At 41.3% G+C, this 21,170-nt stretch overlaps 1 protein-coding gene and 1 pseudogene across 3 annotated transcripts in view; one reads left to right on the top strand and one right to left on the bottom strand.

Annotated features, from left to right (window-relative positions):
* LOC145977091 (uncharacterized) overlaps positions 1–21,170 on the top strand; it is a 158,336-nt gene that overhangs the window by 62,960 nt on the left and 74,206 nt on the right. For all 3 annotated transcript variants that reach the window (XM_083108762.1, XM_083108764.1, XM_083108763.1), the window contains exon 3: positions 259–408. In XM_083108762.1, the coding sequence (XP_082964888.1) occupies positions 259–408 (150 nt within the window). The remainder of the gene's footprint in view (positions 1–258; positions 409–21,170) is intronic.
* On the bottom strand, positions 11,468–11,960 carry LOC145976831 (uncharacterized; annotated as a pseudogene).

Consider the following 21,170-nt stretch of genomic DNA (forward strand, 5'->3'; position numbering starts at 1 on the left):
TTTATCATATATAATTTATTAGAGTAGGAAGATTCAAAAGGAGAGAAGTATTCATTGATTTTGCAGTCATCGAATTAATATCTATCGCATTCATTTAATATCTCGATCAAGAGGATACACGATAAATATGTACCTCTGTAGCCACTTCATTGCCGCTGCAATACTGCGTACACAACGCAAATTGCTGTAGCGTGACAAAAAGCCATGTTTAACTATTTAAACTTTCGTATTAAAAAGAAGAAACGAATTCTGTTGCAGATGGATGCATTACTTCCTCCTTTTTCTCCCTTCGGTGATCTTCTCGTTCTCGGCCAAAGCTTCCCCCTTTTTTCGCCCGACTGTCGAAGACATCAGGCCGTCTCGAGGATTGCGGATATTACCTTTGTATGGCAACGAAATGAGACGCAGGTACGCAGGATGCGTAGAAACGAGAAAGTCGGAAAGTAGTAAATACGACATTGCGAAAGAAAGATGGACGATAGAGGCTAGACATACGAAGAGAAGAGAGAGGTAGACACACATACAGTCAAAGCGAACCAATCGCATGCTGCGCCTGACAACCAGGCGACTACTATACCATTGCGACCATTTGAGTTTCCTACCACGGTCTCTGTGTCTTTCTCTTCCTCTCTCTTTCTCGATTCCTCCTGCATCCACCCTCTCTCACATCGCCCTCACTATCGTGCCTCTATCTATCTATATTTCGCTCTCGCTCGTGCCTCTTTCATTCCTCTCTCCGTCTTTCTTCCGTCCGCTTCCTCTGCCGCCACCGCCACCCCTCGACCATCCTTTCTCGCTCGCACTCGTTCACCTCTCGTTCCTATATCTATCTTTCTGTCTCTCATATCCTCTGTGTTCATCTTTCTCCTCTTGGTCTATGCCGCGCACCGTACTATCGCCGTCTCGCTCGCGCCTCCATCGAACCGGCGGAGAGCACCGGCCGATTTTGCATTTAAATTTGGTAAATTTGCCGGAGTTGGCAAATGAGCTGCGGGCATGGTGTCTAATACTCGCGCACGAGCACGGCCGCCGATACACTATGTCTAATGCCTCTGGAGAGGATACGTGCGTACAATCCTCCGCGAAAATCGTTCATGATCGCGAGACGCAATTTCCGAGAGTGATTTCGTCGTAGACTCGACATTGTTCTGAAAGCAACGGGCTATTATCTTATACAGTTATACGCGATTTAAAAGTAGCTGTTTCTTTTTTTTCCAAGACAGTCTACGAAAAATTCAGATCGAAGAAATATTCCATTTAAAAAATCCTAATGACTAATCCAGTCATCTGATGTCTTAGACGATATGATAAATTATATCTAAATATAAATAACATAGAAAACAGATCGCTCTATCTAAATCAAGTTTTCTTCAAATCTTCTATTCGTCTCGTTTCAATTGTTTTGCTTGTATACAATGATGTTAATATAATAGATACAGGATCAGCACTCTGATTAATTAAAATTTGACAAATGCATATGTCATTATCTAGCATTAAAATCTTCTAACGGCAATCAGTCTACCATAAGTCAAAATAGTATACTAATATAGTATACGATAAGTTGAAAAAATAACAAAACGCATATCACACACACAGCAGCACCACCGAAAAAAATACTTGCCGAGTATTGCGCGCGTTAACAAACCGCTTTCATAAAATATCGTCGAATAAAAAGTCACGGCGATACGTTGGTGCGCGCGCGTGAACGTGTGTGGCGGAACCAGCGAAAACAGTTTCATTCATGGGTTCGACGCATTTTTTGCTCTTCTTGCGCGCAATAAATCAATCGGCGATAAGCTGATAAATTCTGTACGCGCGCATCGACCGGCCAAGCGGAATGGGTTTCGCGCGAGACTGTACGCACCTACACGTGGGAAATAGTGCATAGGAAATGCAAACGTGTAGCGGAGAACTTCGGACAGCACCCTCTAATTTTAGCTCGCAGAGGGCAGCACCCTGTCATGCCTGTACGTGTCTGTCCATGTTGTAAAGTTGCGTTCTATCCTCATCGTACAGTCCTCTTTCCAAATTCAACCGGAACAACGCCCGAAAACCGGAAACGTCGTTTCATGGTCGCAGACGAATCTACCAGCAACGCGTTTCTGTCGAGATCGTCTGCCCGCGAGAGGGTAGTTTCCAAGAAAATCGAATTCCGTTAGTTAAATGTGCCTTTTCTGTAACAAAAAAATGTCATCTTGTAGGAGGACGCGGAGTAACCATGAGGCTGAAGAACGAAATTTGAAATTTACGTATTATGTCGACAGAGACAACTTTAATGCCGAAGAATCTTCCTTTTCAAGATATCCTTTGATTATTTAACTTGGACGTAATTGTTTTACACGCGTCTGCATTACGGTGAAATCGTGCCGCGCATAAAATATTTTTTGAAAAAGCGGATAATACCTACACCAAGGCAGGAAGATTCGTAGCCGGGGAAAAAATGCGCCACGGTATTAAAATTTCACTATCGTATTACCCGCTATGTGCTGGCCGACGTCACGAAACGTTGCATTAATCCACGGATGTCTGTCCAACGTTTCAATGAGAGCGAAGAAAAGGGAGTGCTAAATTGGGATACACGGCGCGGATAGGAGGGTAGCGAGAGGGGCCGCTATAAAAAGACCGTCTAGATTCGCTTTAGCGAGTTTTCCAGGTAACTTTCTATCGTTGCCTGGCAGTGCATACAACGTCGTTCGTTAATTAGTTCTGCGCGCGTTGCACATAAAAATAGAGATAAATTCGAAAGAATGCATATGTAACGCTAAGACGCATCTTCGATTAATCTATGTACTATAATTTTATACTGTACTATCATAAAAAAAGACAGACGCATCACCGACAATTTTAAAAATATTTTTTTGAGATACTTTAGAAAAAAATCACTTGATTCGATCATCTTTCTAAATTTTCTTATTCTACGCATGTAGGATTGTCTTATCGATCTAGACTATATTAATAATTTTGATTATATTAATCTCTTGAACATCTATAAGAGATGTACATCAAACCACACTATCATTCAATCGGAAACAAGAAACCCGTGAACGGCATCTGGGCGCCGAGAACATCCCGGTGGCGATCTCATGCTCCTGTTTCTCGGAGAAGGTATCATCATTTTTGCCGTTCCGCCGAGTCTCGAACAGCGACGCGGCACGTAACGTAACGCGACGTAACGTAATACGGAGAAATAATAGGTTGATGAGGGGTGGAGTCGAGGGGGAGGAGGCAGGGGGTGGTCGGCCGCGCGGGAGAGAAACGAAAGGATGGGGATGAGGGCGCGCGAGTGAGGCGCCTACGGGGAGATAAGGGGGGTTTCGGTGAAGGCAGAAGGGGGGCCTGGGGGTGCCGGCGTCCTGTTCATTATGCAACGACGCGACTGCACGTCCTCCCGCGCGCGCCACTCTCTTCCACTCCACTTCATCCCCCCGGCGACGTCTCCCCCCTCCGTCCTCTCTCTCTTTCTCTCTCTCTCCTGCGTCCCACCCTCCGGAACAACGAGCCACGGTTCTCCGGTGCAGCGGAGAACGAGCGTAAAGTACAATCGGGAGGCCCCGCGGTTAATGAGTCGGCCGAACAAAGCGAAAAACCGTCCATTAAATAATGCGCGATGCAACGTCGACGCAGTCGCGAAACGCGATTCCGCGCGCGAAATGCATGAGAAAAGAGATGCTTTTTTCGAAATTTCGAGAACTACATGCGTCTCGAGCCGCCCTTGGTAGGCCTTCCTGTCGCTTCCTCTCTTTCATCCTGCTCGCTTTGTGCTTGCGGCTTTTCCGTCGCGCGAATCTGAAAGATGTCTCGCAAAAATCGTTCATCGCCGCAAAAATATTAAAAATAATCGATTGAAGGTGAAACTCAATTGACGATCGATTTGATGCTTCGCACGAAAATCGTAGATCGGGCATACGACAGACCGCATTTAGACTTTCGCTTTTAATCTTCGGCATTTTTAATACCTTATCGCGGCCCATTTATCCCGGCGAGGGGTGCAATCGCGATCGCAAGAGACAGAGCATATAATTAAATGCGAAAGTTTGTTAGAACTACGCGCAGCGTTGTTACTCACTTGTCCCGTTCCCTGATAATTACTGCGATGTATTTATTCGCATTCTCTCTGCAGCGAGCTCACGTTGGTTGGTTATGCTTTTGTAAACCCTTTGAGTGGTTTCTCCGAGGAACAGTCGCTCTGTATGTTCCGCCGCATTGTTGCCCTTTTAAGCTCTAAGGATTTCTAATGCCCCGTCGCGCAGCAGTGTGCTCTGTCAGTACGCCGAAATGCATATATCCAAGTAATTGCTCGTGATTAAATAGCGTTATTAGGATAATTGATGGCACCGCTGCGTGTAGAAAACCGCAACGTTTGCCTTTAATTGTGCTAAAGATAACGATAATAGCTTTTTTATTACGTGCAAACAACAATTTGCGCCTTCTATTCGTGTCTTTAAAGATAGAAGACATATTAATATATTTTTACTTTCCAATTCTTTTTACTAAATACAGATAATCGATAATTCGATGTAATAAATCTTTTCGTCCTTGTCGAGCTATTTTTTTCTTTATTTTGAATACTTAAATAATTTAACGTTACATATAGATTGTATAAATATAGCAGTCTTTATAACAAAAATACTTTAAAAGAACGACACTTTGAATATAAAAAGAAAGTTCAGAAATATAATTTATAACTCGATCAAAAATAAAATACTATTAAATGCTATAAATACTGCAATTGCAAAAAAAGAGATTATCTCTTATATTAAGCTACAGTACAATCTCGTGGTGTGTACAAATCCTTATACGTGGCAGAGTTGACGCACCCTGCAGACACGAACGTGATCTAAACTTTCATCTAAATTTTCATCTAACCTCCCCTATGCATCTAATCGCACCCCACCACTATATTTTACGAAAGGGCTAGGAAAGGAATAGGAGTGGGGCTCCGTCGAAGTATGGTGGGGATCCAACACTGACGCATTTGCAAACGGATAAGCGTATGTACATGAACGTAGTGGGAGTAACGACCCTTAATAAAACGTAGGTCTCGAAGGGGACGCAGTAGCTCGTAAAAGAGTATTAAGGGAGATCGCCGTGAAAACGTCTTGCAAGATTATTTTATAATGTGTTCTCTCTTGTAATTCACACAAGAGAGTGGTAAAGACATCTATGACTTTAACAAATGTATTCTTTGTAATGTGATTACTTTAAGCAGTTATTACGTTCTAATAATTCTTAATATTGCTTTTTCTATTCGTTTATTGGATATTCTTGATTTTTTACATCATAACATAAAAATAAAGTAAAGTTTATTTTTATACACGTTAATTTTTATCTGAGAAGAAACAAACTTTTTTCGAAACATTGATAACAAGATTTTAGTATTTGATCAATTTCAATCTGATACGTTGATAAGATAAGATGAGATTAATTATCGTTTCCAGCGAGATACCGGATCTGCATGTAAAAAGACAACGAAAATTCGCAATCGACTTTCTCAGTTGGAAATCCAGCGTATTTGCTCAGCGCGCCGAGAACGGGTAATCCTTTTATTACTCCTGACATCGAGAGAGAACCGGTCAACCCGAGATCACCGGAGATCTGCATTCCTACTTTATAGAGCGCTAGAGAAAGACAGAATGCGCTATCCGGTGACACGAGAAATAAAAATTCATGCCCTCCTGACGTACGATAAGTTTGCCGATCCAGGCGGGTAAACCGACGTCGTCGTCGTCGTCGTCTCTGGAAACGATGCGGAATTCTTTTTTTTCAGCTGCACGGTTAAAATGCAAATTAAGTCGGCGTGCTTAAGAATGTGAGATTATTAAGAGAGACCGCCGACTTTTTTTGCCGCCCCCGCGGGTACCACGGGTCGCGAAAACATTTCCTCGCTCCATCCTCTTTCTTCCCTCCTCCATCCTCGGCGCCTTGAATTATAAAACACATATTACTCCCGCGGCTTGTCCTCGTGTCATATTCTTTCGTCTACCCCTTGGGGATAAACGACAGAACGTCAGGCTACTTGAGACTGCTCGCAATAAACGACTTTGGACGTGCTCGCTCTCGGAAAAAAAACGTCAAAGCTGAGAATTGAGTTCCTACTAATTTTTCTCCAACTTCCCTCGAAAATCAACTCTCTATTCTATTTAATGCTCGATTTTCTTTGTACACACATCGCAGAAACATATTATTATTATTTTAATTATGAACGGAAATACATATTAATCGTATTTATAATTGAACTATAACTATACATTATTATGTAGGAAATCAATTGTTTTATCTTTATCTTTTAAATCACGAGATATTTGATCACCGCATGTTTTTTTTGTCATACCGTGGTTTGAAATTGTAGCATTTACGTGTATATACATATATGCATGCACATACGCACATAGACACAGACAAAAAGGACATTTTCCGCTTCACGATATCAAATACGAAACCGATCGGCGAAAATGAATTTTAAGAGTCTACTGTCGAAATAAAAATATAAAGCTAACTGTACACTATATAGTACAACAAAAGGAGTTGCAGACATCACTATTATTTGTTCGTTTCAAGCATTATCAGACACGCTATTATTCATAAGTATAGCTAATTAAGAAACGTTAATACATGATATCAATGTGCTTTGCAGAAATTATTATACAAAATGTATTTTTGCGTTCTTGCCTCTTTTCTATTATGCTATTACTTAAAAATACTCGTCATAACTCAGTTATGGCACAAATTCATCAATAAGTGCAAATTGAATGTACAACAGGCTTGTCGTACCATTAAATCGATACAATTTCGCCGGTTTGCTCCACTCGTTAGACGTGTTCCTCGGAAAAGAGGGCGCCACGCAACTACCCGCTCACGATTTGCATCGTCTCACCCCTCCCGTTGCGGCGAGAGCCGAGAATCTTTGTATTCGCAGAAGCAATCGATTCCGAGGAAACAGCTGTCTCGCTTACCGGTATTCGATCCCGATCGTCGAATACGTTACTAGAGCGAAAAAAGACGCGGAACGGAAAAAGCGAAGCTTAATTGACGTCGGCGGGCGTCTCCGGTAAAATCGGTGAAACCGATCGACGGCGAGACCTTGATTCAATCAAGATGCAGGTATTTATTTTTGCGTTCGTTTAAAAACGTGTTAAAACGCAAAAAAAAGTAAACGGCCATGGCGATGACCAGCAAGAGGGGTTGAAGGCGGCAGAAACGCCGGAGTCTCGCGCTTGATGGAGGAGGAAGAGGATTGACGAGGGTGAGAAGGAGTAGCGTGGCTGGTGAGCGTGGAGGGATATAACTGAGGGAGCGCAGCGAGGGGCAATAGCGATTCGAGGGCCCGAAGGGCGAAGAGGGTGCGAGAGGAGTAGAGAACGGGGCGGAAGGAGAGGAGGATGAAAATGCAAAAAGGCGCCGGGGGCCTCGCTCAATACCGGTGCGGCGGCGCAAGCGCTTTCATTTTGTTTTTCGTACGTCGCCGCGTCGTCCGCTTTCGTTTTTCCAAGATGGCCGCCCCGCGTTCGCCGATGCATAACGTCGGTAACCCCGGGCCCCTCGAGAGGGTTGGCAACGACACCCTACCTTGCCGATCGGGGAAGAAACGCGACGAAACACCCTCCGCTGCGTGGCGCGTTAGTCGTTCTCCTACGAGGGCTTGCTCGGAGACTTCGATACTAGTATGCCAGATCAGCGAGATCCTTTATCCCTAAGCTGCGGAAGGAGCTTTAAAAATTGAACCACATCTTAATTAATATAATTAATATAATTATGTATAACAACTAGATTTAATTAATCAGTTACATCAATTGCATGATGTATCACATTATCGATCTTTTTTATAAAACAAAACTAAAATTTATTTTGTGCAACAATTCTATATATCAAACAGTAAAAAAAATCTACTTTAATTTCGAAAAGTTTATAATTAATCGTTAATAAAAGATTAACGGTATAGTATCATAAATGTCGGAGAATATCATATTTGTTTAATTCCGGCGGAAAAAAATTTCTTGCTGGAAATTCTGTGCAATGGTCGTTGTATTATTCAATTTTTGCCAATACCAAGACGCGACGCGCAAGTGCACACACAGCTACTTCCGACTTGCAGCGAAATGCTTTTAAATGGTTTTGAAAAATTCACGGTGCTGGATCGAGCGTGTCACGTTTCATTTATTTCTTCATTATCCGCCTCCTTCTATTTATCCTGCAAATGTTATTATTTTTTTAGTGCGATGGACGCCGCGCCGTTACAATCTTGACGAATATTTATCTCGATTCCTCGACAAAATACGATCAAGCCGTCTCATTAAAAACGGACGAGGATAGATTTGAATTGCAACGCTTCCGTTATAATTTAATAACTCAATAAAATTCTGGCGAAGTCTCCCCCATTAAGTCACGCGCAATCAGAGGTTCTCAAGGATGCAATTTGTCAATGCACGCAATTCGAGAACAATCACGGTCGAAAGAATAGAAAAAGCAAATGCGTAATTTAATGAGCAGGCGACCAATGCAGAATGCATTTATGACGGGATTCAAAGCAGCTAGGGGATGGGCGGCAGTAAGTAGTAATATCGCAAATATCAGCGCCAGCGACAATCACGCGTACAAGTAATGCATTGAAATAATTTTTTATTAATTTACGAGAAATACACTTCGTCATTAATTATAGACAAATGTATATATTCACTACAGTTAACATTTCAGAAATAAACGTCATAATTATTACAAATAATTATACAAATAACGCTACAATTTTCTAAATAATGCAGATAATAAATTGATGAAAATTGAGCAAAATAATTAGAATATAATAAATAAAGTACTACTTATTGATATTAAGCATTTTTGAGAGTGTATAAATTATAAATTATTGATCTGGATTAAAGCTTCCTGTAATTTTATCCTTTATTCGAGAATGTACATTTTTATTATTTACAATGATTATGATACGATTACGCGCTGATAATTTTCTAGCAATAATTCGAGGTTCAAAAGCGGATTCTATGATCGATTCTATTATGGCGATTGAGCGCCACTGACGTTCACAGGTAGATGCAGAATGCGGCGAATAACGATTCAAAAAAGAAAAGGTGAGAAACGCCGACGGATCGACGTCAAACAGTCGTGGCAGTACTTCATTGGCGCACGGTGGTCATATTGAAGTTTAAAAATCATCACTTTGGTAACGCGAAGTATTGATCAAAAGTCGTCGAATTACGGCAATAACGATCGCGGGCCATTAAGCTCGCTATAATGATGGATAACGTAGAAACGCGCGAATCTGCCGTCCATCAGCACCAAAATATGCCGCGCAATACGCGAGAAAACCCATTTATAGAATATTGAAGAACTATTATTAAGAGCAATTACTTTCCATTACAAAAATTCAAATTTCAACTAGAAGAAGAGTAGCTACTTTAGTGTAATAAAAATAAATAATGACGGAGACGATTTAATATTGAAAATTACAAGTCTTTAACAATTAAGCTTCAAGGATGTAAATAGATGATACAAATTTTGTCTTCTACTCGATTTTAAATAGATTCTATATTATTCAAAGTTGAATTGAAATTTTCTAAAGAATAATAAATCTATATTTAGATCGTAATATTTTTAGACACTAACGAGTTGTATGTTACAATTATACCATAAAATTACTCTTTAAAAAAAAACAGACTCAAATTTATCAAAATATTTATAATTGAGAGAATATCTGATAATTACGGAACCAATTTTGTATATAAGAAAATAATAATATAGTACTGTATAACTCCGTCAATATATCGAAAAAGAATTCCGGGATAAAAACGTCAAAAAAAACACATACACATACACATCTGTACATGTGGTTGTAAAATAAAATAAAATATTTAATGTTTACCGATTATAAAATCAATAACGAATATTGTAAAGGAATTCTCAATCTGTCTTCCGTTAATTCTTAAGAAGAGTATCGATATGAACGATATGTATATATCCGTTCTGTCAATATCTAAAATCGCTAAAGTGAAATTCTACGCGCGGCGAGCGTAACGGATGTGAGCTTTCCGTCGATTCCGCGATGTTTATTCCCGCACGAGTTCTCTCGGGCGATCGCCGATTTAAAAATGCGCCACCCGCATCACCATGACACGCGGAGCGGAAACAGCACTAACTTTTCGGATATTCGCGGACAGACGCAGTTCGATGCCGAAACTGGCGTCTGTCGGTCTCTGATGGACCAGTAATTGCGACGGAGGTTGATTCGGGATTTCTATGCGAATTTCTATACAGATAGTATAAATAAGGAGATTACGTTGCATTTCCTCTTGAAAATAAAAATAACGCGCGCGAGAGATGAATTCTCGGAAGAGAAGAACCGCGAGCGTCCGCGGATATCCGCACGATGCTCGCAATCGAAACGATAATTGCCGCAGCTCAAAATCAATAACGCCTTGCCGCGACGTTTGATGAAAGCAAACGCCGTCGCGATTTGCAGACAGCGCTGTTTCAAAGGTCGTTCCAATACTGCATCGTAATATCGCTAATTTATCGAGTTTGCCGAGTCAAATACCTCGCTTGCACGCGCGCACTTCAGATTAATCTGGCAACACGCATGCCGTGCAGCCCTTTTTCTTTCTCTTTTTGACGTAAATGAGATGACTTAGTCACACCTTAGTTTGTCTACAGAAGACATAATAACTGAGATAAAATTTTATAATTTTATATACACATGTATATTTAATATAAATAATTATAATGTAATTAAAATTAAAATTAAAATTTTTTAAAATAATTAATGTAATTAATATATATATATATATATATATATATATATATATATATAAATTGATATAAAGACTTCATTATTTAAATCCATTAAGTATTTAAGATAGAAAAGCCAGTAGAAAACTATAAATGTCTACATTTAACCCGTGGCATATAGTTTTTCTGAATTTTTCTACAATCAGTAGAAATAGTCCACGATTGATCAGACGCATCTCTGCAATCAACAATCGCTTCGATAAGCGTGAGAATTTAAAGCTCGCATTTTATTCGCGCGCTTTCAACTAACAAAAATATGATATCTGATAAACGGCGCGATATATATAACATAATTCGTGCATTTTATCGCGTCGTACCGCGATGCTCGTAATCCGACATTGGGCGCTTCTTTCGCGCATGATGACGAGTGTCGCGGCGACCATCGCGGTTGTTCGCGCGTCCACGACGGAGTTGGGCGGTGGGAGTCTCGCGGAAAAACAAAAGAGGGAAAAGCGACCCTCGGAAAACAGACCGCGACGCGAGACAGGAGGGAAAGCGGGAGAAAGGTCCGCAAAAGTACGAAACAGGAGAAAGACCGACGGATAGACTGTGAGAAAGAGAAATAGTTGTATGAACGAAGCGGAGGAGGGAGAGGGAAGAGGGTAGAGAGAAAATAGAGAGAGGAAGAGAAAAAGAGAAAGAGAGAGAGAGAGACGGAGGTCGCCGTGGTTGGACATTAAGAACGTTTCGTGCGGCAATTTAACCACCGGCAAGGGACGTCGGGGGCGCGGCAAGCGACATCGCTCGAAAGGCGCAGGCAGAAAGGGTGCATGGAAAAGCAGGAACACAGAAAAGAGACGGAGAAAGATGATCGTGGACGCAGATACGGCGTACGAGAATTTTTACGACTTCTACGCGCTTGCGCCTGCACACCTGGAGATTAGGTTTAACAGCCTTAATTTTAAAAAATTGCCGCCTCTCTCGCTCGCTTCTTCCGCCTGACCGCGGTTCCTGATCCTCTTCCACAGCCCCCGTTTTACCTCCCACCGCAACTCTTCGCCCATCCTCAACCGACCTCGTCGTACCTTTCGTCCACCCCCGAAAACAAAATTGCGCCGCTTTGCACTGTTGGGGATAAAGTCCTGGGTGCTTCTCGACACGCTGACCCTCCCTTCGCTCTACCTCGCCCATCCGACAAGCGGCACCCACGACACCCCCGTGGATGCTGAAACACGCGAGGGTATTTAGCCCATTTGCGCGGTCGCCTATAGCTCGTCCGGGGTTAGGTATCGCGGCTGACTTCGAGATTATCCTGAAGAAACACTCTTTAAAACGTAAGTTTGCTCTTTTTAAGTTGGAACTTTTGCTTTTTTCCTCCGTCTTTTATTATTTGTTCTTCTCACTCCTCGGACTTGCTACGCTTTACTGTAGAAGTGTAAGAAAGCACAATTAAAAAGAATTACCACACCAACACATTTTAAATGCACAAAACGAAAATGTATGTAATTTCATACTTTTTTATACTTTTTACAGAGAGTTCTACACAGATTCTTACAATTCTATCTTTATATTTGATCTCAAAAGTCTTAAAAACGGATAAAAATTAAAAATTATAAATTATCTCTCTATAATTTTATACTCATAAATAATTAAAAGACAAAACACGAATAAGAATAATATCAAATAATATTTTGAGATTATTCTTCGTAAAAATCTTATATGCATTTTATGGCATAAAATTTTACAAATATTACTTATATGTGAAGGAAACCGTCCTAAAGTATAATAAACATCTCGTTTAATTACAATCTTCTTTACAGTTAACAAACATTATTAATTATTTTCCTTTTTATTTTAATTAATTTTAATACGACATTATAATATTAAATTTTTTTAATATAACATTATAATATATAATAATATATATTCAAGTATTTAATTATGCACTGTTTCTACTTATATACTTCTGTTAGCATAAAAATATTCAATCTTGAGAGAATTATAACTCTTTCGCAAAATTTATATTAAAGTCAGCGTTTATTGGTCGAATTGTCGCATATTTCGATAAAGCCATAAGCACATTTATTATAACTTTAATTATTCTATATGAATTATATTATAATAGTATATGCCGTTTTCTCTTCTCTCTCTCTGCAGCCTTTTAGCAGATTTTACTATTGTTACTATTACGATAAATTTCAAATGAAATCATGAATAATCGCCGCAAGATCTAATAATTACAACACAGTATAGGAGTGAAATTATTATTCGTGTTACATACTAATATTCTGCATGAATCATTACAATATTGTTTGGTTACCGCTTTTACGTTGCATGTCTCTTGGAAAATCAGCAATTTTCGATTGTTTATCATTAAAAGCCTTTACAAAACATTTTGCGTTAATTACAATATCCTATCATTTAGGTTTAGTAATTTGTTTTCTTTAAAAGAAAATTTATTAGCGAAATTAATGATTTCAGGAGCAAATGTTATAAATGTTATATCGGGAATCGGATAGAGAGAAGAACTTTCTCGTGCGATCCGTTTATATCCGACATTCACGACGCACGTAAAAGGCGTATTCAATTTGACGTAGGGCGAGATCGGTCGACCACGAGCACGGCCCAGACGCCTAGATTAATTAACAACTTCACCGAGCGTCCCTTCTCGTAGGGCCTTTTTGGTAATTCCGAGAAATTTTGCGTGCCGTGCACGGTCCCTCCCTCCTCCTCCGTGCCCCCTTAGCCACAATAAAATCCACGTTGAGCCAGGTTCCAGACTCGTGTGAAATATCGCCACGAATTATCATACCATCTGAAATTAAAGGGCTGAAATTTCGGGGTGGTACCGCGCCAGCGGTGGTGCCCGCTGGAAAATAATTTTGATGCCGCTCGCTCTACGTACTCCTACAACCAGTCCCGCCACCGTCGCCCTCTTCCCCGCACGTCCCTCTCCATCTCCTTGTGTTCCTCGCTAATCCCCTTTTCCCTCCGCGTACCCCTTCGCGCCGACGCTCCTGTTCCGGTACTCTAGCCGGCAACGCGGAGAAGGAGAGGACTCGTGAGAAGCACCAAAGGGGTGGTTACCGTGACGAAAGGGGAAAGCGGAGGAGCGCGAAAGGTGCCAAAGCAAGAGCGAGACAAAGAACATAGTCAGTCGCGAGCGGAGAAAAAGCACGCGGGAGAGAGATAGGTAGAGAAAACGGCGGCGTCCGGGGATCGGGAAGGAGAACGAGGGAAGGAAAGAGAGGGGGTGATTTTCGCGAGAGAGGGTTGCGCGGTCCGCCGCGCCGCGGCGCAGAATCTCGGCCGCGCGCATTTTCCTCCCTCTTTCTGGCCCTCTTAGCCGCCCTTTTTTTTTCCCTTTTTTTTTTGCGCTAGGCCGCCGTCGCGGGGCGCGCGCGCTGCTTTTCATCCCCGCGGACCGCGTCGATTTTTCTTTTCGAGCGTCTGCGCGGCCACGCCCCCGCATCACAATGGCCGCGTACCCGAAAATTCGTCGCTGGGGCGGCACCCTTTTCCGCGACCCCCGCGTCTTTTTCACTAGAATTCCCTTCACGTCTCAACCCCCCTTTCTCGTGCACCCTCATTTTTCTCTTTCCACTCTTCCCCCCCGTCCTTCCTCTTTCCTCCGTCCTTTTTTTTCTCTCCCTTTTTTTTGTCCCGGCCACCCCTCCGCCTCCACTCTACCGCCGACGTCGATCTAGCATCGGTTGTCTCTGTCGCTCGCGCGTTCGCCGCTCTCCTCGACTTCGCCCCAGGGGTGTATTTTAAGAGATCCCCCCCGACCAGCTTCCCCCTCACTTTCATCCCCGCGGCTACGATGCGATACGTTCGGTGCTATATGCGATACTTGAGGCGCGTAATGTATGCGCCCGTCTTCGGCCGGGTGTTTACACGGCCGCTGTTTGACGATCGATTATGCCTCATGCTTAATGAGACGCGTCGAAATTATCACCGATCGGTTTGCTGCCTTACGCCGTTTAGACGCAACACGGTATTTTAAAGCTTATACGTTACCACTACGTATCTGATTGAATATATGTTTGCGCCTTTAATTAAGCTTGAAAAATGTTACGAAGCTGTACTAATCCACCCTTCCTCACGATCGAATGTCAACAACGAGTATTCGATCAATAATATATAACGACTCGATATGCCTGATCAATGAAACACGGCGAACTTACTACTGACCGCTTTAAACGGATTACGTATTTTAGCGCGGTCATCTGTAACTAATACGTGTGTACCAAGGTTACGCATTAGTCAAGTATAATCGGAAGCGGCATTTAGTCGATGTATCGATATGCATGTATGCGTAATACACTCGATAGAGCACGCATCGGATCCGTAGAACGTAACATCCGTTGCGCTTTAAATCCAGTTTGAATAAAAATTCTTCGTTGGATGAAATAGTTTGATTGATCTGACATGAGTTGCAAATGCGCATAAAGTTTCATAGAGAAGAAATAATAAATATTTAGTATTGAGCAAACAAGCACGTTTGATTTTTGGTTTCATTCAGATTCCAGTGAGCTTTCAGCGACTTCAACGATCTTTGTAAAGAATTGTATAAATTCTACTAAGAAGAATAGGCCTAAAAAAATATACATATATATGCTGTCATATTTATCTCTATTCATATTATAAATATATATTAATTGTTATTTTTTGAGAATTATTAGATATAATCAAATTAACAGAAATTAACAGAAGAAATCAACTTATACTACAAGTGAAACTGGCTTCTAGTTTTATGTTCCGCACATTATGCCACTCCATGAAACATCTCGCGGTATTTAATATAAATCAGAATACAACCTAGCGTGCAAAATAATAATATAATGCGCATAAAAGACGGTATAATACAGGATATAACTACGTATTCATATAGAGTGCAATATAAATTATTAATTTTCACTTAATTATTCGGTGGTACGTTACATATGCATATTTGTGTGGGTAAATGCGATAAATTATCGGTCAAGAAGTACCATCGATCTGCATTCTTTTTCAAATCTCTGAAAATATCGCGCGAAAAATACTAGCATGATTTAAGAGAACTGACAAAAATAAACTGAATTGAATTTTTAAGCATGCAATATACGTTGATAAGATATCACATCGATATCGCGACGCATAACCAATCATGTCGATATTAGAAGATAGCCGTTCATCGGCACGCACGTTGGGGAAGATTACACTTTAATTATGTTTATCAGCGACGGGCGAAACTAACTAGATTTATCAAGAGCGGCCCGGTTTGCGTTGCTCTGTACAAATGCTCATAACCCCCTGAATTATAGAACCGTATGAGCGACCGTTTATCTCTTTCTCTCTGCCGCGCCCTCGCGCATCGGTGCATTTGACGAAATTTAAAGGGCTAATACGTGAAGCTTCGTGATGATTATATCGCGGATTGGTAATTACATCTGGATTTCCATTTCGATTCCCGTTGTCCATCCACGGACGAGCAACGCGCGGCGTATCCATTGTACCGGCTTTCAAAATGTCCCGAGATTATTTAAATGTCAAGAAGTTATAATTATGCCGAAAAAGAGAAAATCGAATATCCGAAAACTCGCCAAATCATGCAAATTGCAAAACTTAAGGAAAATGCATTCGTTGTTTAGCTTACAACGTGTACGATCAGGAATTCAAAATTCATGAACTCATATTCTAAAGAATCTAATTTATTTCTTTAAAATAATTAAATTAGATATTATTAGTCTCTAATCTGAAGCAATATGAGAAGTGAAAAACTGCAAGAAACCACGATATCTCCTTTTGGAGGAATAATTTCAACCAATAATAAAAATATCAGCTGCAATATCAGCCCTTGTACGAGTAACACCATAAGTGTTTATCTTGTTATTACCTCAAACTCTTTGATTACGTCAGCGTGAAACGTAAATTGGAGAGATTAAAAGAATTTAATGCCATCATCGAAATTATACGCGTAACTCTCTGCCCTAACCCCTTCTGTCCGGTCCATTTATTCCGCCGATGTAATCGCGGTCGGCCGAATGAAGAAACGCGCGATCGACGGTGAACGTCGGGAATCGGCCGGCGTGGCGCAACGAGGAGAAGAAGAATCGCGATTCTTTGATTCCCCCCTTCGTCGATACGGTGCTGGCCATGTTTCCGAGCTTCTCCTCGCGCGCGGAAAAAAACTCGACGACGAACAGGTTGGTAGGGGATTGAACGAGGTTTGCGCAGGATGCACCGGCAGGTGGGGATGGATGAACGAGACAGCGGGGGCGAGGAGTACCAAGCAGGTTGATTAGGGGAAGGGAGTAGGGTGTCGGGTACCGGTTGTAGAGCGGGGACCGAAAAGTGGGAAGAGTAAAAAAGAAGAGTGCAAGAGGCATCTCTCTCTCGGCGATATCGGTAGGCGGAGAGGGGAGAAGGAAGCCGACCAACGCAAGTCAATCGTGCGTCTCTTAATAGAAAAGTGGGGTCGATTTATGGGTTATAGGTAAACTGCACTCTCACCCCTCTGTATCATCGACCCGACCCTCCCTCGCCATCGATGTCCGCGCTTTTCCTCGCTTCCCCGTCACTGGCATCCGATCGTCCGACAGATATCGCTCTTTCGTTTTCCATCGCGGTATCCCCCTTTTGTCGACGACTCACGCGTGCTCCACGGCCCTGACCGACTGCCACGTGAGAATCCCTCCATGTGACGACCGGCGATCGCGAGGCTAATTGCAAGGTTCCGCTAGAGACGATCGCCTAGACGACTGCTTTTCGAGTGACAAAGCTCGTCGGCGATCAAAATATGTGCGCGTCATAATACTAACAATTATAGACGGATAAGATCTTGTGTCGTTTTAACATTATATGCTCATTAATGATACTTACTCACAAAATATATTTTAATACACAGCTACATGTATTTCCACATTGCGACTTTGAATATCTTCAAAATGAATAAAAAAATTTGTAACAGAGCAGCTCTACTCATTCACAATAGTAATTTTCATTTTTTAGCATAAATAAAAATAAAAATATCAATATTTAAGAGTTACAAATGTCGAAAATCAAAATACATTTTATAATGAACGATCTCTTTTTTTTTTTTATTAAATATGGACAGTCTTTTTCTCAAAGTGCACTACTTTTAAAATTTGCACAAACCCCGAAAAATGCAAAAATTTTAAAACTTCTTAAATATTCATTACATTTTTTTTAAAAACCGACATCTCTCGCTTTCCTAGAAAGGCTATCCTTGTCTTCTTCACAGATTATGCTTGTCAAATCTATTTATTTTCATCCTAAATAATCCAAAACAAGAATAGCAAAATATAGCCGCATTATAAATAAAAAAATATGTGCAATATAAAAATAGTTTGTATAAGTTTCTCCTATTGATACCAAAATGCTATTTATCGCAAAGTAAAAAATAATTTATTTGAGCACGCTATTGCAATAGCATGCATATTAGTGAAACATGGGTTTCATAGAAATAATCTTAATCATAGCTAGGAAATCGAGTTCTCAGTCATATAATATCCACGCGATTTTCTATCTTTAGCTAGTTTTATAATGAATTAGTATTTGCAGGCTCGCGTACAGGGAAAAAGAGCTGTTATTCCCGACGGCGTCGTTGTAATTTTTGCGTAATGAATACGCACTTGCATAGCATCGTGCCCGGAAGTTCGCTATGATTCTCTTTGGAAAATTCATCAGGATACAGGCGGTATACGGAAAATTAACTCGCAGAAATGTACTCCGCATTTTCGTCGATTCATGTTTAACAATAGCTTCTCATATAGAACGGCTTCACTTGTCGAGAATATTAAAAAAGCAGACAAATATAATGCGTAAATAATGTATGTGATCGCTTAAGCTGCTGTTTTAAGATAGTTTCGCGTTTAAATAATTCAGCAGATCAATAAACTATAATTTTGTTGAAAAAATATTTTTCTTATCGAAGTTATTTTAAAGAGACGGTAGGGTATTATACATTTATAGATCAAACATTTCCAATTAATTCAAGCGAAACAATTTGCACATTTATTACAAACTCTTAATAAACTTTATTCGATAAACAATACATTGCAGTGATTAACAAGAAAAAAAATTCGTTGTACTCTTCCCGCTGCATTAATAATTAATTTTATTTCCCAGCATCGGTGGTGACGAATGAAAAGCTATTCTTTATTGCGTCATCATCAAGAATGCCAATATTACTGTAATATCGCGTGCATTTTATACCAATTTGAAATTCCACGTAATAAACGTCGTGGTACATGATGAAACTGCAACGTGAAGCGTGTTGGCCTCATAAAGTGTCCAAATAGAAACCGCCGGCCAAAATTGCTTCGGCGGTACGTTAAACGCGCGTGAAAGTTGCACGGCAAGCTTAGGTTGTCTGGCGCTGCCAATTAATAATCTCAGCGACATCACGCGAATTAATTTAAAAAAAAAACTGCCGTCCTCCGACGTCGTATTCGATAACGCGCGACGGTCACGCGATCGGAAGGGAAGATAAGGACAAAAGCCGAATCGGTCGCGATTCCCCTAATTAACGAATTTATTAAAATCGCACGGTGCGTTCTCTCTCCCTTCCGCATGCGCGATTCCTTTCGCCGACGTACCGGTGACTAATAACCCGATTTCCTGTAAATTTCGCCCGGTCTCCCCGCGCCTTTTTTTCCCTAGGAAATAACCGGTTTAATCAGGGACGGCTTCCTTCCCGTGCTATTTGCACGAAATTTCGGAGTTTCGAGCCCGCACGATACATGTGGGTGGCACAGCTGCGCCGAATGCCGGCTAAAATTAGGATGTGTGCGTATATGCACGCATAGTCGTGTGTGTGCGCGCGCGCGCACGCGAACACGCGGGTCTCTTTCTCCTTCCGTTTTTCACCGCGTGTATCTCACCGGCTCTCTCCGGCCACCCTTTCACCCCTTTCTCTAGCCCTCTCGCTCCGTCGCTGGTCGCGCACTTTTTTCTCGTGTCTGCGGACGAAGATCGGTCGCTTGCCACGAGGAGAGAGGACGAGGAGTGGAAAATGAGAGGGGTCGAGGGAGAGAAAAAGCGGTGGTAGAGCGGAGAACAGGGAGGAGCGCGAGGAGGGGAAAGGGGCGCCGAAAGAGAGAAACGCCGACGGAAAAAGCGAGAGGGAAACCAGGAGAGCTGAGAGGGTCGATAGGTGGGCACCGACCACCCCAAAAGTCCGCGCACTACCGCCTGGTACGAAGGGTCGACGAAGAGGCGACGACGCTCGCTTTATAAATATCTACCGTAGAACGTTAAACAGTTCCCTCGTCGCTAATGAAAATAGGTATAGAGACTGGAGTTGGCGTTCGTCTCCGTGCGATCTGACGATGTTCTACGGACACGTGTGTACCTCCGGGTTTAATTATTTCTTCTTAAAAAGCTCCAGCCAACGCCTGTACTTTAACAGTAATAATCCTAGCTCGCTCTAGCTTTAGCTAGCGCCAACTCGCGACCGCCCATGTAACGCGACTAACGAGATGCACACGAGAGTCATGACGACCAAAAAATCGTCGACTCTGTGTTTTGCGACAATGTCGAGGCGCGCACGGTTCGGCTAAATGAGCCGTCTTTGATTTTGGACACGAAGAATGTATTTTTAGCAAATTGTAATTACGCAGTCGTACGTCCGTCTCCTCTTCCGCGCGAGCGGTGCGTCAAACAATATTATTTCTCGCGCGCGCCTGTGCGAGCACGAAACGGTATTCATTTACGTTGCACATAAAGAGAATATATGTACAAGGCAAAAATGGCGGTAGACGTCCAACAAAAATAGGCACGAGAGAATACATTTCCACAAAATTATTATCATGCAATGTATAATTACGTGCAGTACGTAGAGAATTGTTCGCGATAAAAAGAGATGCGACGATTCGCGAAATCAAGAAGCAAAAAATAATTGGTTACAGGAGAGGAAGCTCGCTGTTACTTAATTAATTATATTCGTACACACATTCGGTCTTTTCGCATTTCTCCCCGCGTCTATTTCGATTTTCACAGTTTATTTAGATAAATGATTGGGCTCTTGAAACAGAACCGAGCGCCCACAGAATCGCCGCGTACCATAAATCCGTCACTGTCGATTATATTTTCCGTTTCCATAATCAACGACAAAACGAAGTAAAGGCAACGCGATTAAGACAATTTTAGTTTTCTTTAGTTAATTACATTTTTGAGTATTAATTCTACAATATGAAATCATTATTAGAATTAATCATCTTTTGAATTAAAATCATTCTGTGCAAAATACTTTTCGCAATTTCGTAGTATACTAATATCTATATATTTATGGATATTTTTTTATTCATAATTAAATATGTTGTATAATTTGTATATATCATAAAAATACAATGGATATTAGTGCAAAATATATTATTGCATTATTTTAATGAACATTACTCTATTCTATTAACCGATATTTTATATTTTCACGT

The sequence above is a fragment of the Camponotus vicinus genome, unplaced genomic scaffold (genome assembly GCF_025532165.1).
Source record: "Camponotus vicinus isolate PSW18456_S1 unplaced genomic scaffold, iyCamVici1.0 SCAF_9, whole genome shotgun sequence".
NCBI lineage: Eukaryota > Metazoa > Arthropoda > Insecta > Hymenoptera > Formicidae > Camponotus > Camponotus vicinus.